This window comes from Indicator indicator, chromosome 5, assembly GCF_027791375.1.
Source record: "Indicator indicator isolate 239-I01 chromosome 5, UM_Iind_1.1, whole genome shotgun sequence".
Lineage (NCBI taxonomy): Eukaryota > Metazoa > Chordata > Aves > Piciformes > Indicatoridae > Indicator > Indicator indicator.
In genome coordinates, this window is record NC_072014.1 from 15,367,533 (window position 1) to 15,394,718 (window position 27,186).

The window sequence follows — 27,186 nt, forward strand, 5'->3', positions numbered from 1 at the left end:
TTCGCTTTGTATCAACCTGTTTGAGCAACATGCCACAGTTCTTCCAGTTCACGGGGCCAGGGAGGGAAACGCATTCCCAGGCTGGCAGGAATCCGCCTTTCTTCTTTGTCACAAAGTCTCCTGTTTGGGAATGGAGAGTTGAAAGGAGAAGTAGCTTGCTGGATACAGAATGATCCTCATGTGATTCATTCCTGCTCTGCAAAGCACACATCGGCAGGCAACAACCTCAAAACAAACTTACAGGGACTCAGTGTGCTCTTCCACAAAGAAGGATGGCCTGGACAGCTTTGGTTTTACTCCTTTCTGGGACTAAAACAGGCTGAGAGCCAAAAGCAAAATACCTGCAGATAAAATCCTGTCTGAGCTGGACCAAGCGCTCCGCCAGCTGCAATTACCCAGCCTTTAACTTCATTACAGGCTCAAGTGGCTTGGCCAAGGTGAAATCCAAGCAGTCTTGAGAAGAGGCACTCACACAGGAAGAGCATTTGGCTTAGCTGGTGGGTGGACACACAGTGATGTAAATGAAGATCTGTTCCCCCTGCTCTCTCCTCAGCTGTGCAGCTTCCCAATCACCTTGTGACCCCTTATTACCCTGACACTGTCCAGCAGCACCCTGCATGACCCCACTAATGTCCATCGTGTGTGGCACAATCCCACCGTCTCCCCAGAGAGGAGGAACATAAAGGGCAGTGTCAGTGCTTCTTTTAAGTAGAATTTTTTCTTCCTTGTTTGTCTATTTGTTTAAAATAGTGCTGAGCAAACAGCAGGGACATTTTGTTCTCTAAATAACTACTTGCTTTCAGTGTGTTTGCAGCCTTTCCACATCCTAAGTACACATCTGTACTGCAGGACTACTGGCTACTGGTGAAATCTCAAATATGTGGCAAAAAATTAATTTGGTGAAAACATGAATGTTGGCAAAACAGTGTTACTGGAGCAGATTGTAAAAGCTGCCATTTGCAGGGCACAGGCAGAGGTAGCTGCATCCCAGGGAATTGCATCTGTTTGTGTCCTCGTGGGGTTGTAACTTGCCAACACAGTACACAGCTTCAACTACTTGACAGTAATAATCATAGCTTCTGCTGCAGCCAACACATTGAATATCCTAGCACTGTCCGCTTGGCTCCTCAAACCGCCCTGTGCAGTAGGAACCCTGACAATTTCAGAAGCAAATTCTGGACCAAGAAATATTTGCTTATTGAATGGGTGAATAACTTCCAACAACAAATACAATTTGGGAATATTGCAATCTGCTCATGGGCAATCTGCAAATGAAAATTGAAAGAATGAACCTAGTAAGTAAATCATCAGGAAATATTTGCCTCTTTGAATTAAATCCTCTTTGGCTTCATCCAAGTATCTAGCTGAGCTTTCTCCTACTGGAGTTAATCCTTAATAAATCAAATGTTACAAACAACTTTTAAAAAGCCCCTAGGAGAAAGTCAGGGAATCATTTTTGCCAAGTGTAAAATGAGTATAGACGCATACAAGTTTTCTTCCCATGTGAAAAAATTTTGGCCCAAGTAATCTGTTTCTCATAAGGCAAAACTCTTTTTCTTCAGGTTATATAAACAGAGTATGAATTAGAAGGGTATTACACTTGGGAGGTAACTCCTTCCCAGATGAGCACAAGCACCTACTTCTCCAACACTGCAATTAAGCTTTAAGTTTTCAAAATGAAACACTGAAGATGTATGTCCCAAACCATGAAACATTCAAACTTCATTGAGAACATCAAATTATCCCTGCCACAGGCTCTTCTGGTGTCATGTGCTTCAGTCATGTCCATGTGTTGACCCACAGTCAAACAAGCTGATAAACTCCATTCTCCTCCTGCTGGGTCACTGGCCATATTAAAATCTAGTTTGGCCAGATCTTTGCTTCCGTTAAGCTTAAGTATGGTTTCCAGACTTTTTTCTTCCCATGTGAAAAACAAGGAAAAAAAAAATGGAAGAAAGAAAACCCCACCCTGGAGATGTTTTCTACTCTAACCATTTCATTTCCAGATAATTACAGACTAAGGCACTATTAAATGGGACATATTTATGCAGCGATGTCATCCAAACTGTCTTGACCGGTGCCCAGGAACTTGCATTTCACACCACCAAATCCATTGTCTCAGTCAATATGCACCAACATCCTTGTGGGCTGACCTCTCTGGCATTACCTCCACTGGGCAAGCCACCATCTCCAAGCAAATTTCATGGCCACTCCTCCCTATCCAGGCATTGCTCCAAAAAGTCAACCATATATATATATATATATATATAAGGGCAGGGTGCACCATTTGTAACCTACAACTGTGGTCGATGGATTAACCAACTCTTGCAGGGAAGGTGACCACAACTGGCTGTTCCTCCAGTGGCAGGATATTTTCAGCTGCTGCTTGTATGGGAAGGCCAGCCAGTTGGTTTGGAACAGCCTCAAACAGGTTTCCACCAGGGAGCTTTAAGGCAGGGAGGCAAAGCTGAAGTGCTTTTAACTGCCCAGATAACGCAGAGCAGGGGGTTGGGGGACACTGAGAAAAGAGGGAAAGGCATTGTTTAGATGCTCTTCTTGGAGCTGTTTAACAGAATTAAATGGAAAACATACAACACTTACAAATACTGCTTTTATTACAGATTTTTAGTAAAAGTGCTTTGCTGATGTGAAGAGAGCTTTCATAAACTAATTATAAAGCACTTCTAATGCCTGTATTACTCATGCTTTCTTGCTTGCTTTTTCCTCCAGTCAACCCTCTCTGCTTCCCAGCCTTTCTATTTTCCTCAAATCACTTTGCTACTTGCTCTCCAAACAAGACTGCAATGCGCAGTAAAAGCAAACAAGTCCCAGTTGCAGTGATTATGAGTAGACTTCTACCTTTTCAGTCATTCTCTGTTATGAAATAGCTAACCTGTTTCCTGGTCATTGAGATGTGCTCCACCAACGCCTGAGGCCAGCACATACCTCCCAGAAACCCACCCAGGCAACGGTGAGCTCCAGAAACCCTGAAGAGCAACACTAGAAAGCCTGCACTATTCCTCTGGGCACTTCCCTCCTGAGACATACAACTCAGCACAAAGCAGTTTTTGGACTCATACTGCCCCTCAGCCCCGGGTTCTATGAGATGCTGAGCCCTTCCCTGATGAAATATGCTTCAAGCAGAGTACAGGCACATTAGCTTAGGGTGGAGAGAAACACAAATAAATCATTTATATGTACACAGCCATAATGTGAGTTCTCCCAATACATAAATCTGTGCAAGCCTTGCTTCAAAGCCCAAGAAGGGCTGGTTCCCCTGACCAAGCTCTGACTTAGCTGGCAGCTTTCTCAGTCTCTTCCTAGAGCTACAATTTGAAGTAGCTGAGGGCTTACATGCGGGTAAGTTCAGTTACCAGTGCTTGCCACAACCAGACAGAGTCATAAGGCTCTATCCTGAACTTCTCCAATGGTTTAATTTGGAGCTGCTATTTACAGGTGTTTCCATGGGGCTCATGACTGCACGGGGCAGAGTGGATGGCATCTTCATTAGACTCTGGGGGGCAGGAAGGCCTTCCCAGGAGGTAGGAGCAGTGGCTGGCACAAGGTCACACAGGAAGTTTGCAGTACAGCCAAGAATAGAAGTCAGCCTTGATTAGACAGATTATATTATACTGGAAGAGTCAGGCCCAGACAGAGACAAATAGGTACTGACTGCATGCCAACAGCCCCAAATTTGGGAATGCCCAGCACGAATTCAAGCCTTCCGAGACCCACGGTCTGCTTGAACCATATATCACAGTGTCTCAAAAGCATCTGCTGAGCTCAGCAAGAGAAACTGTGATTCTAGTGAAATTCAGCAGGTGTTAATACCCTGCACATAGCTGGGGGAAGGCATGGGGAACTTGCTTAGCCACAACATCAGCTAGTAAATGCAATTATTCCCTTTGAACAGGTGGCAGGTATTTTCCTTCTCAAAAATTGTTATAAAAAACATATGGTTTTTAGAATACACTCTAAGAAAAAGCTGTTTTTTAGAAATTAAATAGCAACTGCAGTATGGAGATGGTTAAAAAATGGTGAACCAGTAGCTCTGTTCTTATTTTGCAATCAAGAGGTGGTTAGAATTAATGCCCATTGCATGCTGGCTTACTCAATTTTTCTATGTCAGCACCCATCTTCATGCTTTTTCATACACCACCTTCAAATAAAATCCTTATTTCACGGATGGTTATGTTGTGAAAGACAAGAAGTTACCTGTGATGTTTGTACAATCTTGAGCTACTGCAGGATATACCTTTCAAAGGTTAAATCGTTGCAGAAGCTACTGGGGATTTTTAAACACCTTTTTTTTTTTTTTTAAATAGCCATGATAGCAGCAGGCACTGCTGTCTGATGAAACAAGAGCAATGAAGTTTGATCTTAGCTGCCAGCTCTTAATCAGAATAATTAATTACAAATACAGTAGATGAATTGGATTCTCCTTTGACTTGAACTGCTTTCACACATGTGTAACTCATCATTTTAAGGGTAATCACTCATAATTTATCCTGGCACAAGAAGAGAATCAGTCCTCACAGACACAGATCTTGACATAGTTTTGTGCATAGACCTAAAGAGCTTGTATCATATCTAGCTTCAGTCAGCTAAACACCCTATGGTTTCAGTGGGAGCAGACTCCTTATGCCCATCTTGGGACAGGATTAATTGCTCTCCTGCACTGATGACAGAGGTAGTTTAAATCACTCTTGCTGACTGGACATGGACTTTGGGTGTGTGAACACTGAAGAAATTAATCTGGCCTCAGTCTGCAGTTTGTGGGGCCACTTTTGCCCATACTAAGGCAAAAGAAGCTCATAGACCAGGCAGAGCTTACCCTTGTTTTGCCCTGACAGAAATAACTGTCCCTGGCAACAGCAACAGAGAAATTTGCTATCATTGTTCTGAATCTGAATAGATTTCACTGGTTTTCAGTGATCAAAATTCCCCAAACCCAATGGCAGCAGGGAGAAAGCAAGGCCTGGGGGTAGAGGCATAATTGCTTAGGATTTCTTAGAAGGTTGTTTTGAATTTCTTGTACCTACTTACATCTTGTGTAATCACAGTATTGGGGGTGGTTATAGCCATTCCATTGTACTTTGGATTATTTTCTTATCTCCTCAAAAATCTGACTAGAATTTGAGAAATTAGAAAAATTCAGTCATCCAGTTTAAAAAAAAAAAAAAAAGAAAGAGAGAGAGAAAGAAAATACAGAAAAGGAAAGAAAATAACCCTAACAGATTGGAAAATTTCTTCAAAAATGTCTTGAAGACAAAAAATGGAAACTATAAATAGCCTCTGTTTAGGCTCCTTGAGTTGCTTTCACCCTTGCAGAAACACCATTAATGGGAAGAGTCTTTCTGATAATTTTGGGGGTGGTTGGGGGAAAATGTAGGCAAAATACATCTTGCAAAGGGTAGACTAAAACATAGGTGCAAACTGCTCCTATGGCAGGTTCTGAATCAGGAAGGAATTTCAACTCCTAGCATGCTGCTGCCCCCCCTGAGACAAGAGAGCAAAGGCGCCCCCCCGCTTTGCCGTTCATCCTCAGGCTGTGTTGCCAGATCACTGCGGAAAGGCGCGGTGGAGCAGCGACCTGCTCTCATCTGGGGTACGTCTGGAAAACCTTTCACTATGTAAGAAAACAAGATGTGCTAATGTGCACTTCAGGGGTTTTCTGCAGGCTGTTGTTCAGGAGCTACACACGGCTGTTAAATTTTATTTTTATCTCCAAAACCATCTCTAAAAATCCCTCACTCTTCTATCTTTAGTTACAGGGGTCTTTTGTTGCAAGATGTCGTTGAGGGCAAAAAATCATGATGAAATCATGAATATAAAAAGTATGTTAAGATTAAACTCCCTTTCCATGGCATTCTGCCTTCTGTTGCTGCTCTAAGAAAACTGAAGCAACTCACAACCCTTTCATACCCCAAAATGCAGGACACTTGAGAAACTGCATTTGCACTTTCCTCCTTCTGCTACAATCCATCTGTAGAAAAAATTAGACTTTGGTTTCTATGTCATTTTACTGTCAGCACTCACAGGCACTTGATCACTAACATTAAGGAAAAAAATAATAAAAGATAACCACAAGAAGAAAATTTAGTGCTGCAAAGCAGCAGAGGAAGGCAGAAGACAGGGAGAAAATGCTCACTTTGATTGCTTTGCAGTGGAGGAAACAGGGGAACAGGCTCCCATCTTCTGATGGGATCCAGTGCCTGACAGTCCAGGCAATAGCTGGCAATCAGTCTGGGCCAGGCTGGCCCTGATGGCTGAAAGTGTGAGGACTAGGTGTCAAATATTGGTGAGGATTAGGGAATAGTCACATGCTCTGCTGTGCCAGCTCTGTTCCCAAAGGAAAACACTCTTCACAGAGCCAAAGCGAGTGATGTCCCATCGTGCCTCACTGGCATGGTATCAGTCATGGCCTTAGACGCAACATGCTGTGAAGAATGAGAGCGCTGGTAATAACTGGGATCAGATGGGAGCTTTGCAGCTTAGCTTTCTGCATATCGCTCATTTGCACTGGCTTTTTTCAGCACAAAACCGAAACAAACACCTCATTAAGCACTAATTGTATAATGAAGGTTGCAAGAACAGAGCCCTGACCAGCCCACCCTGGCGCTCCTGTCTGTCTGCATCTCTCATTAATGAAGGATGGTCACCCTGGGACCAGCCCACCATGGGACAGCTTTCTGACCCCACAGTTTCTCAGCCCAGCTCTCCTGTGTTAGCCAATGCACAGGTAAGTAAAGCTTTGCCACCATGGCCTGTAGGCTCCACTGTTTGGGCACTTCTACAGCAACCTGGTCATGACAGCTTGTAGTAAGAATGGTTTCTGGGGCAGAAAGCACAGCAAACCTGCTTGATCCCTCCTTGCATGCTGCGTAAGCAGCACAGCATCTTCTACCTCCTTCTTGTTCCAAAACATGAGGGTTTGCAACTAAACAGATATCTGAAGCAAGCCCTGCTGAGGGTCCAAACACAATCAATACCTGGACAAGGATGAGTGCTGTGCCATGCACAGATCATGCCTCACTGATGCTTGCAGCACTAGTGGCCTCCCAGCTGGGTTCTGGAGGCAGCAGTAACAATCTGGGGGGTATGGGAGAAATTAACACTTGCAGGAGCTCGTTGGTACCCCTGAGGTGAAGTCATCCCTGCCTGAGACAGCAAGTCGGACAGGCAGCCATGCCAAGACAGAAGAGGGAGACAGAGACGAGGGAGTGGGCTGCTACATGAAGCTGGTTGGTACCTTTTCTCCTTAACACACTCTGAGAACAGGGGGATGGGAGCATCTCTGCTTCTCTTACAAACAAGGGCCCTGCCACTGCTTTGTTCAGGAAGATTTTCTTTGAAGCAACCCTTTGTGTCACCCTCTTGCTCAGCCTCAGCAGTGCACCTCCTTTGTCCTGCCAGCTCAGCCATGGAGTGTTTACAAGCCTCCCTCACCCTTCCAGGCTGTGGTTCAGCTCCATTGACACTGAAGGCAACAGATTCCTCTCTTGGTGTGTGATGAATCAATTACTTCCTCTGACACTCTATTACTATAGCCCTTACATCTCCCGATTGCAGATGAAAAGACAGGCTGAGAAGGGGGACAGGGAAGGGGAGAGGTCTCCTGAGGTCTCCTTCAATTGAGTTGTTGAACATCTGAAGAAATCCCCATCTGCCATATTTAAAGACACAGAAATGTTTTGCTCCTGAACAATAGAAAAATCAGAGGGTTTTCACCAAAGAAAACCTAAGAAATCAAATGGGTCAAAAAACTTCAACAAGATGCAGTGAACATAGATCAATGGTGAGTCAGTCCCCTCCGCTGATGGAGATCCCAGACCTTGTTCCTGCCTGTGATTATCAATCAAGCATCAGCATTACCAGAAGCACAATGGGAGAGAGCCAAGCGTTTCACCTTCCCTTTCCCCTGCAAAATAACAATGCAAATGAAACCTCACACCGACGATCGATCGCAGGAGGAAGGAAGCTGAGCACATGCCTCAAACTCTCATGCTGCTGGCAGGGGGGTCTTACTCCTTGCTGGACATCCATCAACAACTCCAGTTCCGAGGGTTCCCTGGAGGTTTCTAATATGTTGAGCACTTCCCATGCAAACACCCTGCACGTGGCACAGCCTTGGCAGGCACGGGTGGAGCGCGGGAGCTCTCCCACCACCAGTGGGCGGATGCTACCAGTCTCAGCAAAGGGAGACCACATCTCATAAAAGGGGGGCATGCCCTGCCTCACACCAACCACATCATCTTCTCTGCCTCTGCAAGAACTGACATTTGGGGCAGCGCACATGCAGAACAGCCACCCTGCCAGTTTCTGTGCCATTTGTAATAGTCTTTGGCATAGGATTTCTGCTGTCAGACCCCACTGTTTCAGGTTATACTTGTAGCAACTTATTGAACACTACCATCTCGACGTTTGATGCACTACTGCTTTAAAACCACCACCATACTACTGGACTGTGATTGCTCAGCAATGCTGTATGTAGAGATTCAGGAGGGGAAAAAGCAAAACAAAACAACCCAACAAAAGACCCCCAGGTTATTCACTCTTTCTAATGATAGACTGATCAAAGGCTTTCTATGGTGTGTTTGAGCTGATATATGAAAGACAGTTGCTTAAAACATTCTAGCTATGATTAGTGGACCATAACTGCTATTAACTTATAAGGAATGCCAGGACCACCACACTGTAGTTTGAAACATATTATTACATTGCCATTCAATGGCAGTCTGCAGCTGCTTTATTTAAAGAAAACAGAGAACTAGTCTCAGACTAAAATCTAACCTCTCTCAATTCTTTCAAATAAGCTCTGTGCTGAGTTCTAGTCAAATGCACCCAGAAATGTCTTCTGTTTTCAGCATGTTCTTTGCAGTCTGTTCTTTTTATTTTGCATTCATATTTAACTGTTGAATTCACATGCGGCCAAAAAAGGCTGGGGATGACCCAGGCATTGTCTGCAGCCTCTGACCTGCTCTTGTGTGATGCTGCTACACTGCAGCCTTTGGAGGAGAGTGCGCAATGCACTACTGGTTTCTGAACTGGGTTTGTGCTTGTAGATGCCCAGGCCTTCTCTTCTTTATAAGGCAGGGAATTTAAAGTGGTTTGTCAAAGCAAATCAGTAGCAGAGAAGGAGAAAACCTCAAATCTCACAAATTCCAGACCTGATATTGCTAGTGGGTTTGTCACTTCCCCATTGCAGCCTGACACTAGGGATGATATCCATTAAAAATGCTGCATGTAGCTAAGGCAAACAGTTGCTCATCAAAAGCCTAACCCAGCTCCTATGCAGCTGCTATGGAAATCAAGGTAAAACTTCCTGCTGCCCTTACTGGGCTTTGCATCTGGTCCTTATCCCCACCCTCCCACCCCCCCTCCAAAAAATGTAAATATTGTTCTAGCACTTCTTACATTCACTAAACCTTCTAAGTCCTGTGCCCAGACAACAAAACTGTTCTGCAGAAGAGCACTGCTAACACCACTGTGTGATGCAAAACAAGTGACTGAGACTCATCCCTACAGACATTTAGGCTCCTGGGACCCACGTCACTTGGTGTTACCCATTGATCTGGAGCACTGTTACAAAGACAGCCAAGAGCCTTGGGCTCTTTGCTGAAAGCATGAGCATCTCAACACTGTGGTTATCCTCAGGCTGTTTCTGCGGGCTCACTCACTACTGTCCTATAGCATCTGTGCTAAGTGGGGTCACCAAAAGTGCACGGGGCTAAGAGCATGCCCTGCACTGCAGGCTCACAGAAGGCACACTTTTTAGTTGGATCCTGAATCTGGTTAGTGAGGAGTTGCCAGAGGCAGCCCTGTGCTCACTCCCTCCCCTGACACTGCAGGGGACCTGTGTGTCTCACCACCTCCATCCCTGGCCAGAGACATTGTATGAGAAGCAAATACAACACCACCTCCTCCTGCTCGACAGCAGGAAGCAGGGGGAGAGGTCTGTATCTCTAATGCTATTGTTTCCAGTGTCACCATCTGGTCCCAAATTTGTCATCATGCCAAGAGGAAACAAGGTGCAAACCCAGATCTGACTCCTACGCACCGGATGTTGGTGAGCTGGCAGGACATAGAAGACCCCATGAGAGTGCTTTTGGGGCCATCCCCTTCTGCAGTACCTGAACTTGGTCTGTCTCTTCAGGAAGAGGCTCTGAGGGAAGCACAGCCATGGAGCAAGTAGAGCTCTCACAGCTCTGTGGATGGGCATCAGAGAAGAGGTGAACAACCTTGAACCATTAACTCATAGTCTGATCTAACATCACCACAGATAACCCATTCATTGATGTTTAATTTCAGAAAATGACCTAGGCTTGATGGGAATTATGAACCATATAGCAGATGAGTTAAAAAAAACAGTAGAAGCTCATTTGAAGGCAAGTTGAGCTGCAGTGTCATGTTACCCAGACTGAATTATTTCCTGTACATTAGAAATGTCGCTTCTGGCTACCCATGCCACAAATGTATGAGCAAACAAATGCCTTCCTTAACAGCTCATCTTTGACTTCCCCTCTCTGTAAAGTTGAAGCTCAGCTCCCTCGATGTTGCAGATGCAGTCACTTCCCCTTGCACCCCAGTAAAGAACCCTCCAAGCCCTGGTGTTCTGCAGCATTCCAAATGTATTTCTCTTTACTTCTCCTACTTTTTCCAGTCTCATGATGAACTGCAGCATTTCTAAAATGTTTACTAAATCTAATTATGCATACTTTTCAAAGCATTTACTAATTAGCTGTCCATAATTACTGCCTTGTCTACTCTAAACCTTTGCTGCTGGAAGAACAGCTTCCTGCAATATGATGCTCTTGTTTAAGGGAGATGGTTAAGGGGGCTAGGCTGAACACTGTAGGCATCAGTTGCCTGCCCATCTGCAGGCAGTGGGGCTGGCTGCAGCTCCCCCCACTGCCTGAGCAAGAGACTTGGGCCAGTGTCTCTGCTGCTCTCTAGGAAGTATGCAGAGCTGTTTTGTTCCAGCACCAGCTTCCTGGAAGCACAGGAGATGGCCATGCCATCATAAGAGGCCTTGACTGGCTAGCAAAGACTGTGTGTCTCTCTCCCTTTCTACTGTGTCCTGGGAACATCAGCATGTTACTACCAGTGGCCCCTGGCAGGTAGTGCTATTGGAGACAGGTGGTGGGAATGTGGTGTCTCCTCTTGCCAAGCCTTGGTTCCCCCTGCCCTGGAAGCAAAGGCATCACATCTCCTTGCCATGCCTGCCTGGTATCCAGCACACACCTGGATGCTGAATTTGGTTTGGCTTTCACCACTGTGGCACTTACAAGGTCAGTGACAACTGCATAAAATTTTTCATTTTGGCACCTCAGTTCCTGTTTCTGGAAACCCTTGAGACTTGGCATAGGGAGACAAAAATCAAGAGGAAGAACCTAACTGTGCAGCTCTGGACTATCTCAAATTTGCCATCTGCTGCCTTTTTTTTTTCTGAGCCCCAGGCCCCTGACTCCAGAAACCTCAGCCAGCATTTGGCATGTGCCACCAGAGGGGGCTGCGAGCCACGGCATTGGTCCCCCAAATCTTCCCAGAGAGAAATACCACTGAGCCCAACCTAGATGCAGCATGTGTTGGAAAGGGCTGCTGGCACGGTCTGATTATGAGTTAGGCTTTGTTTTTTGTTGTTTGTTGTTGTTGGGTTTGTTTGTTTGTCTTTAAAAAGGCAACTAAAAAAAAACAACCAACCAACAACAACAACAACAAAAAAAAAAAAAAACAACAAAAAAAACCCCTGTTCCACCAGTGCAAATGTTATGACTGATCTGAAAGGTCTACTGCTTGCAGGGGGAGAACAAACCCATCCACTGCAGTCTGGAGGGAGCATGCCTCTGCCATGTGTGTACAGCAACATCTGGGAACTCAAGAGCAGCTCTGCCCAGCCTAATCCTCTGGCAGAGTCAGCAGCCATTCTTGGGAGGGAGCTTTTAATGGTGCAAAGAGAAGGCCAGCAGTGGGAGGGAAGCATGAATGGAAAAGGTGGTTAGTTATAAATGCAGTGATTCACTCAGAGCTGAGGTTTCTGACTTGGATATTCTTACAAGTGGCACAGACAAACTAGCAAAACGGCAGTTAGGAAGGAGCAAGCAGCTTGGCTACATGACTGCATGAGCTGGGAGACAGCCACTCCTGTTGCACACCTCCTGCAAACGGTTCAAGTCGCTCCTAGGATCACAAATAAACTCCGGTATGCACAAGGCTGCCCAGCTACTGCCATGCCATTTGTGGAGTGGAAACATGAGCAGCAGCATGCTCTTTTCCACTGGATGCCACTTCCCCGTTCAGAGAGCAGATACTGATGGGGCTGGGCTGCAGTGCCTGAGCAACAGCTGCATTTGCAGCACAGAGAGGAAGAAATGGCAAGCAGACAGGCTATTACAGTTATTTCCGAATTGTTTGGCAGATCTTTTATCAAACTTCCCTTCTGTCCTTGCCATTACAGCTGTGTCCCCACAGCTGAAGAACAGTGTGGACAACAGCCCAGGTCCTAAACTCCCTGTGTCACAGCATGCCCACCCTGCTGCAATAAGGAGCCCTGCTGTGCTTGCACTCAACAGCTACAACGGCAGGAGGAGGCCAATTTTCTTAACCTGAAGTGTCTTCCCAAAGTAAGGCACTTCCCTGGAACACAGATGAACAGAGGGAAATCTGTTCTGGGGCTTCAGGTACACCACATTACTCCTTTCACGATGGTAATGGAGAGCACAGTTAATTCTTAATGCAGCTGGACGCAGACAAAAAATAAAAGCCTATATGTGCCTCCAGAAAAACAATAGCAACAACCAGCATGGAGTGGCCACCACTGGCTGGTACTCCTGCCCTCCAGGTAGGGAGGGCTGGCTGCCAAAGCTGCTCTCTGCAGCCAGCTCTCACTCTCGCATCCAGGCAGCACCAGGTACACACACAGGCCCTTTCTGGCCACCTGCCTGGTGAGGGGAAATCACTGACCTTTCTGGAGAGGTCCCCAGGGTGCCAGACACAGTACAAAACACAGGAGAAAAAGCCTCTCATCCCAAAGGGAAATCTAAAGCAGATACAAGGAAGACCAGAAATGACACAGTAAAACTAAAAAGACTTTTGCAGATATTTTTGTAGGCCTTAGAACAGGTTTTAGGAATGTAAATGTTATGCTTTATGAGGGAGAAACTTTAGCCTAATAAGGTAAAATGAAATGTAGAAGGAAGAAGCAACAGAGAAAAGGGCTCCAGCGTTTACCTCTGGCAGCTGGGAAGCACAGACTAGCCTTGATCCCACTCCGATAGCTGCCAGGCAGCAACACCAGAGTAGGGGGCACCTGCTCTGCCCAGAGAGAGTGCCACAATGGGATTCATCTGCCTGTCACCTCTCTGTGAATATGCTCTAAATTAATGATCAGATGTAAAAAGAAGGGCTCTGCCCTGAGACTCTTTCTTTGATGCTGAACTCTTTGAAACCCACTCCTTTGCAGTGCTGGCTCTCAGGAGCAGGCACCCAAAATTCTTCTTGGCTCCCAGTTGGTACCTCTGCCCATCAGGAGCCCCAGTGCTGCACTATGGATGTATTGTGTTTCACTCATGTGGCAGCTAAGAGGGCAAGAGGTGTGTGCAAGCTTCACTTTCAGGAAAGGTTTGATGTTACTGCCTGGTTTCTAAAGACGAACGTTGCCACAGGAGCTGAACTGAATCAGAGACCCTGACAAACCCTCCACCACTCATGTCCCACATGAGGTACCAAAACACTCCAACTCATGTACACACAGAGAAGTAAAGGGCGAGACCACATAGCAGCCACTCAGAAGATCTGCCATAGTGAAACAGTGCAAAGGGACAACTCCAGTGCTCTCACAGGCAGAAAAACATGGCAAAAGTTGCCTAATGTGCTCAGAGCTAAAACTGACAGCTTCCTACACGTGGAGGAAAGGCCAGCTGCCCATAGGCTGGCTTTGCTTGCCTGAGACCTTGTAGAAACAGAACTTGAGTCCCTCCTGCCCAGCTCAATCCTTTCCCTTGAACACAGCATTGCCCTGCCCGATAAGTATTGCAGACTGCAAATATAGGCTTAAAAAGCTTTTATTATAGTGAATTTGGGGTAACTACATTAGCCATGAGAAAGCTATTCAATTCAGCCTGTGCAAGCCATAATAAAATCTGATAGGAACCATCATTCTCATGTGTGCTTCTGAGACCTTGCATTCATCTATACCCACATCAAGCTTTTCTCTACCTTCTCCCCTCTCTAAACACAGGCCTCATCCTGCAGAGTGCTAAAAGCCTTGCACACAGCAACTTCAAGGAGAGTTCATGGTGCTTGAAGCCTTATTAGCCCAGGTTTTATCTGTAGGGGGTGATGAGATCCCCAATGACTTCAATCAGCACACCTTCATTAGAGTTAAAGGAGCAACACTGATTTATGGTAGCTGAGATTCCAGTTCTATACTTCATAACCCTCAGTACACATCATCAAACCCATGCAGAATTCTTTGTTCTCCACAGGACTGATTCTACAGCCCCATAAATGCTTCCCTTCTCCCCCCTGTCCTTTTTGCAAACAGAGTTCCCTTCTTCATATATAACCCCCTTTTAATCAACAGGACTAGCATGTCAGGCCTGTTTTTAGGAGACCCCAAGCTCCTTCACAGCTCAGGCACCACTGTAGCTGGCTATGGACTCTGAGATTAAACACAGAGGTTTATATGTCTGCTAAGACCATGTTATTAACTCTGCCTTTTTATGGTGCCCTTTGATGCCATTAATTATTCTTTACTATCTGTTAATTGTTTTTCCCTGACATCTAGTTTCCAAGTCCCTTCTTAGAAGAGGGGGGAAAAAAAGGAGAAAAAAAAAAAAAAAAGAGAGAGAGAAAAGAAGCAAACAACCCCAAACCCTCATTTTTCTAAGTGTAGCAGAATAAGCACTGCAGAAAGCCAGATCCAGTCCAAACAGATTAGACCCCCAAGACCCCAGCCTCATATGGTCCAAGCCTGGGTCTCCATCCCTAGGGCTCTCGATGCCATATTTTTGCTCAGTTGCATGCCAGGAAATTGCTCTACTGGCACGGTTTAAAAGGACAGTGAGAGCACTTTGAGGAAAACAAGTTGTCTTACAACCTTAGGTTGAAAGCCAGTTAACTTCTGCTTTCAGGTGGTATCAGGCTGAGTTAAGAACCAGCAGTTCAGTGCAGAGTAGGCTCATTCTACATGTCCAAAGCAGCATCTTACAACCACCCAGTCAGTAGAGGCATACTTGCCCCTGAAAGACAATGAGATGCAATGTTACTGGAGGCTCAGGACCATGCTTGTTTTCACATGCAAGGAAGCATGAGGCCCATACCTCCAGGCAAAGGCAGAAAGAGGAAGTGACTGTGTATTAAAGAGGAAGACTCTTACTTGCAGTCGTGCTTTTCAATTTCAAAGTGAGGGTTGAAGTTGAGGATGATCTTCTGGTTGGATTCAGGGGCGTATATAACCCACTCACAGTTCTGGTGGGAGGGGTAGTCATTGGGGTACCCTGGGGAGGTGATGTACCCAGCATCCTTGGAGTTCAGGCGGCCACCACATGGCTGAGCTGCAGAGACACAGAAGGAAACAAGGTATTGAAACAGGTTCTGGGCATTGGCTGTGCACAGCCAATCCCTCAGGGACACTGCTAGGGATGGTCTGATAAAGGCCATTCTCCAGGTCACTGACATCCATTTGGTACTCTAATATTTCATATTAATCTCTGGGCAAGGGCAAGTATCCTACACAACAAACCTACTACTTGTCACCTCCACCTCCTGCCACACTCTCATACCACATTTCACAAAGACCAGAAAAAGAGAAATCAATGGTCTCGTTGAGGCAATTTCAGAGCCATAAAGTAAGAGGCAGACTGATATCAGATCATCTGGAGCCACCTTGTTCCATTCCTTCTTTTGCCTCTTTTACAAGCTGCTGTGCGTCAGTCTCCCACAGCTGCCTCGGGAGAGAACAAAATGTGGACACTAGAAATTCGATACAGATGCAGGAGTGCAGAAAGCTAGGTTGTTTACAAGGAAGGAAAACGAGGCATGGTGAGGCTGGTTGCAAGCTCAGACACACCCATGTGGCCAGTGCCATTGCCAAGGACAGCATCCAGCCCCATGACAGCTCTTCTCCACTTGCTGTAATCTCCCTCCCAAACCCGATCTGCCCACATGACCCCATCTTGGCAGACTGGCCTTCTGCCTCCCAAAACCTTTCAAGCCAACCCATCCATTGGAATTGCAAATACAAATAACCAGCAGTGGTGGTTTTGTGGGGCTAGCCCACAAATGGCTGGCAACAGATGCATGGTGAGTGGAGGAAGCACTCTCAGCTTTGGGTTAGAACAGACCCTAGAGGGTGATTTCATCTTCAAAAAAACCCATTTAATCTCATGAACACTGCAAATCAAATTTATTATTGCATTACTTGCTGGAAAGAAAATCTGCATCACAGGGTCAATTGATAATGCACTATAAATCCCAACAAAGTCCCTTTCTTCACAGGGCCCTTATTGCATGCCTCTTGCTGTCTCCTCTGACATGGGTGCTATCCGAGCACCGCAGCCCCATGTTCCTGGAGACAGCAGTGCCTCTTCACGTCCAGCAAAACAGCCAAACAGCAGCAAAACCCAGCAAAATCCTAAGCCCCCTGCAAGGTAGGCTGGCAAGCACACAGGGTGATCCTAGTCTCACATTGCAGAAAAGCCTTCCTTTTCCTGACGACAAGCAACAGGGTACATCGTGGAATGCAAATCCTCAAGGCTCATCCTCACTGCAGGCCTGTCTCCACAGCCTCCCCACAGCCCTGGAGAGCTCTGGTCCTGCAGAAGGGTGTGGGTGGGCTTTCCTGGGGCCCACAGATGCACACCCTGCAAAGGCAGCTGAGGCATACCCCATAGCCCCGAAGGAGCAGAGGCATGGGAGCTGCATCACCCTCGATGTAAGAGAGTAACCACATGTCCCACACTCCATCAGCTCTGTGGGATAGGGGTCTTCATGGTGCTCCCCACTGCCCTGGCCATGAGGGCTGTTCCTGCCCCTGCCACAGCAGCACTCACTGAAAAGCCCCAGAACTGCCTGGGAGAAGCAAAGCAGCACAGACTTGTGTGTGCTGTGGGTCTGGCTCTGTCCCTCTGCCATGGGGTCTGCCAGGCTCCACGGGTGTCCCCTGCTAGGCTGTCAAAACTCTGTCCTCTCTTAATTAGGATATCCCAGATCGCCTTCAAACTGCTTCCTTGACAGAGCCAACAGGAGCAGCAGGAATGAGGCAGGATTCCTCAGTGGTAATGCTTCCTGAAAAAAAGCACTTTGAATAAACAACCTTCTGCCTGCTGTCTGCCTGCCCACTGCCTGCAGAAAATACACATGCTCTGTGCAAACAAGGACAACAGGAGGAACTTTTGTGGGGGAGCAAGGCTTCCTTCGCGATGAAAAAGAACTGTCTCAGTTTCCCCCATGTTTTTATGGCCCTCTAAAACATTCATTCTTCAAAATAACTTTCTTCTCACACACCTAAAGGCAGCTCTGTAGCCTTCCTGTTTTTCTTAAAATAATCCTGTAAATATCCTGAAATATGAGGGGAGAAATCACAACACTGACACAGACAGGCTGAGAATACCAAAAAACATCTGGTTTTGTTCCACAGGAGAGCCTGTTGAACACACAAACATTTACAAACTCATGTTTCTGCACAAGTCTCCTCTCTCACCAAGGCATATTTGCCCACATACATGTCTACGTGGTCTTGGGAAGAGAGAGAAAGAGACATTCACAAGGAAGGAAGAAATTCAGGGGCTTGTTGACATCAATGTACAAATAGATGTGTAATTCACACTTCACTCATGTATGCATTTTCACACCTTCGCATAAAAATTCACACCTCGTTTGCACACATGTCCACTCACTCCAGCAAAGAGAAATATTCAAGCTGTAGATTATTTTTCTTGGAAAGGGCAAAGTCTTGAAGCAATGAAAATACAGTCAATCCTTCCACACCTCATCATCCCCTCCTCATCGCTCCAGCTTTCACACACATGCTACCCGCTAGGCTGATACCACCAACATCACCCACCACTCAGGAGCTGCTAGCCCCTTACACACGCTGGATACTCCGAATACTCTGTGAGCTGTTGCAACTCAACCAGTTGGAGGGGAACTGCAATATGAACAGAGGTATCAGGCCTCAGCTCTTCTCTGACAAATGAACTCAGGGGCAGAAACCCAAGTTTACCCTGATCTTTAAATTTCTCACTTGCCCTATGAGGCCACTGAAGGCTATAGGGACTGAAATCCCCCAGCTTGATTCCGATTTCAGGTCAGCTTGGTGCCCAAGTTAAACTGCTGGTGACAACAGCTTGAGCGAAAGGGTCTGGAGCCCAGCTCTCTGCAGCTGCGGCCTCTGCAGCTAAACAGGACAAATGGGTGAAACCAGTGAGTGGACAGGAGCACCAGCCACATCCCTTGGGTGCTCATATACTGCCAGGAAAATGTCACCATCTTTCTGCATCAGGGAAAGCCTTCTACCTGCATTATCTGTGTGTCTCAGAGAAGAAAGAGGAAAAAAAAAGACGAAAAAAAAAAAGGCAAGTGGCATGGCTAATGCCTAGGCTGCATGCTTTGGAAGCAAGATGTCTTCCACAGCTAAAGGGCTCTGGCAGTTTTTTCCAGCCCTGAATTAATAAACTTAAATTCTGAAATACAAGCTAATCCACCAGGTGTGTGGGACACCCCATCGCTCGGTAAGCAAAATAGAGGTGCTGAAAGCAAACTTTTGAGGCCCTTGCCAACCCACATGGTAGATGGACCCATGGAGCACTGTGCTGATGGCAAGGCCATGCAAAAGCAGCCAGGTTCCTCAGTGAAGGCTATGGAGGTCAGCACTCCCCAGTACTGTCAGAGCAGGCTGACTGTGCTCAGGATGGGAAATCCCCATATCCCCTCTTTCATTAAGGCCCACCACATGACTTACATTATCCCAAAACCCCTTCCTTGCAGGACCACTCCAATAGGGGAGCTATACCAGAGGACAACCACCAAGCCGTAACTAATGAAAAGAAAGACCTGAAGAAACTTACGAGGGCAGACTCCCTGCAAATACCGTAGTGTACAGGGGGCACCTCCAAAGTTTCCCATGGAGATGGGCATCAGCAGCTGCGCTTCTCACCTTTTGCATAGGACAGACCCTACTTTCCCTCCCCTGACTTGCTGGAGACATCCAGGCTAATGAAGCCTCCCCTTGCCTCCCCCATGCTGCACCCAGAAATGACAGCCAAGGCCCTAGAAACCTTCACGCACCCTTGGGGTTTTTCAGAACTGCAGCTCTTCAGCCCACACTGAAACCTTAGGCCAGGAGCAGAGCATTCTCCTACTTGAATTTCCTGCTGATTAAATCCCTGTGGATTTCCCTCACCCCAGGAGGGCAGGGCTTACTGTTATTGTTGGACCTTCAACACAGAAACTAAAGCCAACTCTGCCTGTAACAAAAATAATCATCACAGAGGCCCATTTCACAACAAACACATACTACAGCCTCTCAGAGCTTGCAGCATCCAGCACGAAACTGTCACGTGTTTTGATCTGCTGGACTGTTTACTTTGGGGATGCAATTCAGGACTGTGCACAAAATTGAAGGCATTCTTGTTGCCTTAGAGGGAAGCAGCAGTACCTGTGCTGTTGGGAAAGAGCCGCTTTCAACGGCAGCAAGGGAGAGAGATCCTAGGAGCATGACAGCAGAGGGATGCACTGCCTAGCCTTGTCACTTATTTCTCCCCCTCACATGAGGCCCTCATAGCTTGGCTCCACACTGCCATCCAACCACCGCAGAAGATTTCTACATCCCAGTATTCAGCACTGGGCAAAGGATATTGCCCTGCCAACCCTCCAACAGCACAGTGAGATATGGGTCCTGGCACGCATGACCTACTGTTCTCAGAGCTGCTGGACTCGGTGCAGCCCTTGTGCAGCAAGCCCTGTGTTTCAGTACCATTAGAATCAAACAGATCTTCAAGAAGCAAAGTTTTTCAATGTCTATGTGCATCAAAACGCTTTGCCAAATGCTGGCATGGAGGCAACAAAGATCTCTTCTGCAAGGATTCATTGCCATTAATGTTCATCCTGCCTCACTGCCCATGTTCTGGCCCTGGGGTCGAGTCTGAGCATGGCGGGGGCTCTCACCTCGAGCCATATATTTTGTATCAGGCAGGAACACAAACACAAACTCTCAGATTTAAATGATACAGCTTAACCATTGGCCAAGGAGAGAGAGACAGTGCAGAAGCAGCTAACAAGATTAGATATTTTATCCTCAGTAGCATAGATCATTTTAGCAGGACCATGTTTGTTTTGGATTGCAAGATAAAGCTTCAAAGGCTTCCTGAACAAATTACTGGACAAACACAGCCGAACAACACAAAGCATTTACACATAGAGCAGTACCTACATCCATACCTTGGGATTTCACACAACCAGGGAAAGTACCCTGAATATTTCATTGAGAGTCTTTAGCAGTTTATTTAAAATTTCATTTAAAGTAGAGGCATAGCAAAGCACAATTTAAGACTGCTTTTGTGACCTGAACTAGGATTTTGTTTGATTCAAAGCATCTCAAGGCTATCACGGGAGGAGCACATAAAAACACTGTCTGGGCTTAAGCAAGAAACAAACACACCAATCCATCAGTTGAGGAATGCAGCCATTTGACCACTTCCTAAGGCAGCTGGGGAGGGATGCAATATATTCACTTTATAGTGCAGGACAGCAGTGAGAGGAAAATACCAGAAAGCTCAGGAAATGGAACATTTTAGCTGTAAGCCTTTGCAAAAAGGGATAATTTAAAATTATTTTTAATTAAGAAGGGAGCATTGGAAAGAGGAAGAGAGAGAGGAGATTTGGAGATTTTTGATAACTGCACATGTTAATCCATGGAAGAATTAAGTGGAAACCCAAAACAGAGACCTATTCAAGCTTCACCATGGAAATTGAGAGGGCCAAATTCTTCATGGAAATCCAGTTAAATTTGCTTTGAAATCACTAGAGTTCAGCTGATTTCTACCCCTGCATTTCCGGATAGCTGTCTTCCAGGGGCTAGCATCACTTTGCACCGTGTCAGTCACTGGCAGCTTTGACCTTTAAATTTTGTCACTTTGGAGTTTTAGTGGTTCCCTTCCCCCTCCAACCCTATATCTTTGATGAGATTTTATATCCTGATTTTACATGGTTCCACCTTTGCTAACTTTGTTGTCATTTTGTATCACAGGCAAACACTGTTCCAATAGGGCAACCAGCTTCATGGTGCAAGTCTTTACAGATATGTGTGCACACAATTCTCCCGGCTTGCCTGCAAATGCAATTGGTGGGTCTGGAATTACAAGTCCTGGCTATTCCAGTAACCATTTGAGAGTGTGCACGAGTGTATGTGCACACATGCAAGGGAGGAGGATAACTATATATTGAACTTGCAGGAATCATGCCTGCTTCTCCTGCCTCTGTACAACGGTTTAAAGTCTTGTGGAAACACACTGCCATTTCCCAGGAATAGGTAGCAGCTTTAGCAGACCTTCAAGCTGCAGATCCAGCAATTTCTGAGGAAACCTCGATGGTACCGCAGGCAGGGAAACGGAAACTTGGGAAGCTTGAGGGCTCAGAACAGTCAGAAAAGCCAAAGCTTCCTACCTAGCAGCCTGCAATCCTACCTATAGGCTACACTAGAAAATAATATAGGAATGAAACAATTTGCTGAGCCACCCCTTTGAATACTATCAAGTAATAAGTAAGTTTGAGGACCATGGAGGAAAAGAAGAGACATTTCTAATTCCACACATGGAAGAAAACCAGGGATTCACATAGGATTCCTCCCTAAAGAGCTTCGGGCTTGATGAAAGGTGTTCAATGCCTCTGAAACAAAACGCTAATTAGTATTGTTATGACAAATCCAAGAAGAAAAAGTGCATCTCTTTGTCTCTCACCTTCCCCTGCACCCTTCCAACATCCTCACACCTTTTGAGCCCATCTGTCAGGGTCCATTCTGAAACTGAAACCTGGCTCTCCTCACTGGGCAATAGCAGCTTATTTCTACCTCTTCCCAAAGCGGCTGGCAGAGCCTCTCAGAATCGCACAACACCCTCAAGTCCTCCCTCCCAGGGGCCCTGTTGGAGCTACAGAGCATCCAGGCAGCCCACAGATGGTACACGGGATGGGCTGGGAAGCAGTGCCTCTGGAGCCACTTGGCAAGAGGCCTTGCCACAGCTCCCCCTATGCATGCTGTTGAGCAGCAGCAGCTTCAGCCTTCATGATAGGTCGCTCAAATCCAGCTGCTGAGCCTCACTACAAGCACCAAAGTTATTACACATTCTGGTGAGTGCCCTTAAACACGTTGTTTCCTGCTGACCACATATTCAGCAGGCAGAGGAAAGCAGGAGCTAGCCTGGGTGTACACAAGGGAGAAAGTTGCTGAGGGGCTCTGGTATGAATGGGAAAGTACAGGGAAAGGCAGGATGCAGAAGCATGTGTGTGGCAGGCAGCAAGGCAGTGCAGGGTAGGGAGGCACATGACCCACTACAGGCCTCTATGCATAAAAGACAATAGATTCGTGTGCTTGTGAAGAGAAAGCTGGGAACAGTTAGATAGAGTGTGAACATGTGTCTACATGCACAAGGTGTTGTGGTTTACCTCCCTCACCTCCCAACAGGCAGCCTCTAAACAACCAATGTCCAAAGAAGCCTTTTAACGAAACATAAGCAGAGTGAAAGGATGTCTTTTTGGCTTTACATCCCTCCTAGGAAGATAGTAGAGAAAGGCAGGCATTCAAGCCCCACACAGACAGCACTTCACAGCTAGGGGTGACCTACCAAAACAGCTGGGGCAAATGTTTTGTCTTTGTCTCAAATGCATGGGGAAAAAAAAAAATCAGGATAGGTTTCAAAGACTCAGAGCCCAGCACTTCATCTCTGGAGCCAGTTTTCTTTGACTCAAGTACGAAGAGAGAGGGGAAAACCATTCAGGCAAGAAGTCTCTACACCCACCCCATCCATTCCCGCAAGTAATACTTTGGGCTATTCTGCATGATAACTGACTGCTTGTACCCCTTTCCCCAATCTGTTTGGGAAGAGGCTGCCTCACCAAGGCTGCAATTGAAGCCTTGGCCCCAATGTGTTACCCTGTGATATACAGGCACCACTTGCACAAGGGTTACAGATCCGAGTTGTGGTTTCGAGCATTTGGCCCTGTGCCTGCCGACCTCGTGCTGACAAATCTCTTCTCCGTGCCTGCGCTTGTGTCTTTTCACTGCGCAGGCATCAAGCCTGGCTCAGGATCCAGCCTTCCGAGATTGCGATTTGGCTCAGGCAGGGGAAGGCTGACCCTTTGATTCCGACTATGATTAAAACCATGCTACTGTAGCACTAAGCTGTGTGCAACACTGCTAGCAACAGCCCTGATTTATGTTGTTGCTAGTATTGCGGTTTCCACCAGGGTGTAGACAGGGATTTCAAAAATAGCCCAGCTACCTCTTTGTCTGTGTGTGTATTATAATTAGAAATGTGTCAAAAGGGCTGCTACAGAGCGAGAGTAGAGCTGGAAATATTCACACCCTGCTCCTGCCTCCACCTCTGTGTTGACACCATCAGCTCCAGCTTGGGTGTGTGCAAGCATATCAGTTCTCCACACTTTCCAGATCAGACAACTGTATACCCAAGATCCCATGGGGACACGCAGTGGCGGTGACTTCACCACACAATGGAGAGCAAGTTTAGTAGCTTCCAGTTTGCTTCCAGGCTGCTGCAATCTGCCCCTACCATCGTGGCTAAATGCCGTCTTTCTCTATTTTGATTTCAGATAGGATCACAGGTCTCAGATACAGACGATTTATTTTCCTAGCACAGCTGGTCTGTCAGAGGTCATATAATTTGGCAGCATTCCCAGTGCTTAAAAATTAATTTTTCCTTATTAATACAACTAAGGGTCCCACAGGATAGGATCCCAGCCTTATCTGAACCTGACAGCTTCCTAAACCCCATGAAGGATGCTTTCTTCTCTCAAGCTACCTATGATACAAGGCCACCATGTCCTGGAGCCCAGCGGCACTGGAGGTTTCTGCTACGAAACCAACCCACCTATGCCAGAGCAGCATGCTGCTGGGATGGGAAGTGCTACCTTCCCCAGCCCAGCAAAGGTTGCTTTCTCATTTTAACCTTCTAAACCACACGCAAGGTACAAAGAGTAAATACTAGGAAAGGAGTTGGGGGCAAGAAGTAGAAAGGCAAGGAGATGGGTAGTGGCTCTGTAAGAGCTTCTGGGACCACTATGCATGTCTGTCACTCTGGATACCACATACCATGATTTTTCTGCAGCAGGAAATTTAGGAAAAGAAAATGCAATCCTAACCAGGGTCAGAATCTTCCACTGAGCTTGTATGGTCATTTTCAGTGATGATCCTGTCTCATCCCTAGGCTAAAAAAAAAAAAAAAAAAAAAAAAAAAAAAGCTTTTGCTCCCGCTCCCAGTAAGAGCTGAGTAAACAGCATGACAGGCAAAAGGCACTGCACTCAGTGCTTGCACGGAGGTGCGTGTCCATGTGTGGCTGTATGCTGCTTGGCAGCAATTTGTTTTGGTCCTCTTCCCTTCCTTGTTGTCCCCTAAGTCATTACTAACAGTACTAGTTTTTATGCAAACTATTTGAAAGGCTTCAAGAGTGAGCTTTGGTCAGAGCTCCATAAACATAATCTGAACGGCTCAGTATTGGGTCACTCAGATCTGTTAGTTTCTTGCTTGATTGCTTTTTACAGGAAGATGAAAAACACACAGCCATCCAGCCTTCAGATTTATCTTCCAGGGTCTCCCACCCACTCCACTCCCTGGTTACCTCAGGGTTTGCTTGGCTACATATGAACTGGCAGCTGCACTGTTTGTCTCTCACTGTAGAAATATTGCACAAGAGCTTTTTCCATGTGGATTATCATATTATTGTCTATTAAAATCATCTCCCCTCTCTACTAACCTCCCTTAGGGAACCTTAAGAGGGACTTTCATAATGGGGGAAGGCTTTCAGATACACCAGACTGAAACATAAATCCATCATGGTTTTCTTACTAGGCTGGATAATTTTCTGGAGCTTCCACAGCCTGATCGAGGTTCATCTCCCGTTACTCCGTACCTTTGCTTGCTGGGCTAGCCATAAAGTAATTTGATTTGGTTTGCAGTCAAACTACGACATCTCGACAAACAGCTGCTGGTGTCAGCCGCAGGGAAACAACTTCCTTGCCGGGTCCAACACCATGTGATGCTCTGCTTTGCCGGGAAAATCCCGCGTTCAAATAAAACATTTCTTACAGCGACTGAATGGCCTCAGAGACACAGGTGGCTCATAAACCCCTTTCCAGCTATAAGTCCTGATTCCGAGCCTACTCAAGGATAGAAGAAGGTGCACACAAGCAAGCACTCAGGGCTCAGCAGCCAGAGGGAACGCAGCCAGGCTGGCCAGTACACTCTCAGGAGCGAGTCTCAGGGCACAGCCCAATCTGCCTCGGCACAGTACCCACTCCAGGAGACCAGACACGGTCCCTGCAACAAGGACCATCTGAAAAGACGGTTGTACTCAGCAGGGGCCTCCCAGAACTTTGTCCTTTCTCTTTACTCCATCGAGTATCTCTTCGTTTGTTTTCCTATTTGAACAAAAGATGGGATTTTTTTTTTTCCTTTCCCTTATAACCATAAGAAGGGAGGCGATGCCAACCGGCAACCTAATGTACGCTGAGCGTGTTTGCCGGGAACATCTGTGCTTTGCTGTTGCTGCTGCAAAAAAGAGGGACTTTATCAGGCGGCAGAGACTCTCCCACTTCCCTTTTCAAGGTGGCCGTGCCACTCCGGAGCAGGGGTAAAGCAGGGACGACGCAGGCACATCGCGCCTTGCCACCGAAAGCTGCCCTGGCCGGACCGCGGCTCAGAACCCTGCGTCCCTCCGGGTTCCCACAGGCATGTCCGGAGGCCCCGAGTAACGGGAAGGGAAACCCACAGCTCAGCAGCTGCTGGCTTGGCACCACCGTCCTGCCAGGCAGCTCCGCGGCTACTGACCGCAGAAACATCTCCAAGAGAGCGGTGGACAGTTGGGCGAGGCATATCCTTTTCCTCCGATGATCGTTCCAGGTGAGGACCCTGCTTACCCCATTAGCCAGACCCAAAGCCAGCGGCCGGAGCGCACAAGGCCGAGCCTCAATCCGCCTTTACCCCTCTCCGATCCCCAAGCCGAAGCAACGCGAGCGCCGGGGCTTAATCCCAGCACCTACTGACAGCCCAGCCTAGCTCGTAAGTGAAGCCCAGAAAAACACACCCGCGACCCAAAACCTGCCACGCACCCGCCACGTCTCGGGACATCCCGACGCGTGCAGGACTGCGGGTCACGCCCGTACCGCGGGCAGGTTACCCAGGGGATACCTCAACGCACGGGTACCCCCACCGCCGTTAAGCCTCGCCGGCTTCCAGTACCGTTCTGCACGGCTCCCGGCTGCCTGCTTCCTGCCAGGTGATTTTAATTTCTCACCTAAAGTTTCCCGAGGTTGCAGCCGGGCACGGGGCCGCAAGCATTCGGACGTGGGTGCCCGGAATGTGGTTGGTCCCTCCCGCTTTCCCTCCCTTGCTCGCGTCCCTCGAAAAACCAGCACGCAACTTTCCAATGCAGCTCCTTCTCCTCGCCCCTTCACTCTAGGCGGTGGAAGCTGCGCGGCTACACCCGCTGTACGCCTTGCCGGGGGACTGCGCCATCCCTGCCTCGCCACACGCACGAACCCCCAAAATCTGTACTAGGAGAGCTTCTGGGCGTGCGCCTGAGACCGCGCCCTGGCACCCGAAAGTTGAGCGAGCTGAGAGGGATCCTACAGGCAGCCGGGGACATCTTCCAGCCCCGGGGGGGAGCCTTACCTGTTTCCGCCGTCCCTCTGGAGCCGGGCAAGCACAGCCCTAGAAATCCCCAGGCGAGAAGAAAGGTATCCATCCTTCGCAAGAAATTAAAAAAAAAAAAAAAAAAAAAAAGCACACAAACCAAACAAACAAAAAAAACCCAACACCGGAGGCTGCGGGGCCGGGCTTCGCCCCGCGTGGGCGCCCCACTCGCAAGCGGCTCCGGCGGGGCTCAACGGGGGGGCGGCGGTGGCCTCCCCCAGGCGCGGACAGCGGACGGGCGGTGCCGGCGGAGCGCCTCTCC

General features: G+C 47.3%; 1 protein-coding gene across 4 annotated transcripts in view; it reads right to left on the reverse strand.

Moving 5' to 3' along the window:
• NRP2 (neuropilin 2) overlaps window positions 1-26,976 on the reverse strand; it is an 86,780-nt gene extending 59,804 nt beyond the window's left edge. For all 4 annotated transcript variants that reach the window (XM_054380832.1, XM_054380831.1, XM_054380830.1 and 1 more), the window contains exons 1-2: window positions 26,904-26,976; window positions 15,380-15,557 (exon numbers count right to left, since the gene is read on the reverse strand). In XM_054380832.1, coding sequence (XP_054236807.1) covers window positions 15,380-15,557; window positions 26,904-26,976 — 251 coding nt within the window. The remainder of the gene's footprint in view (window positions 1-15,379; window positions 15,558-26,903) is intronic.
• Window positions 26,977-27,186: the final 210 nt, after the last annotated feature.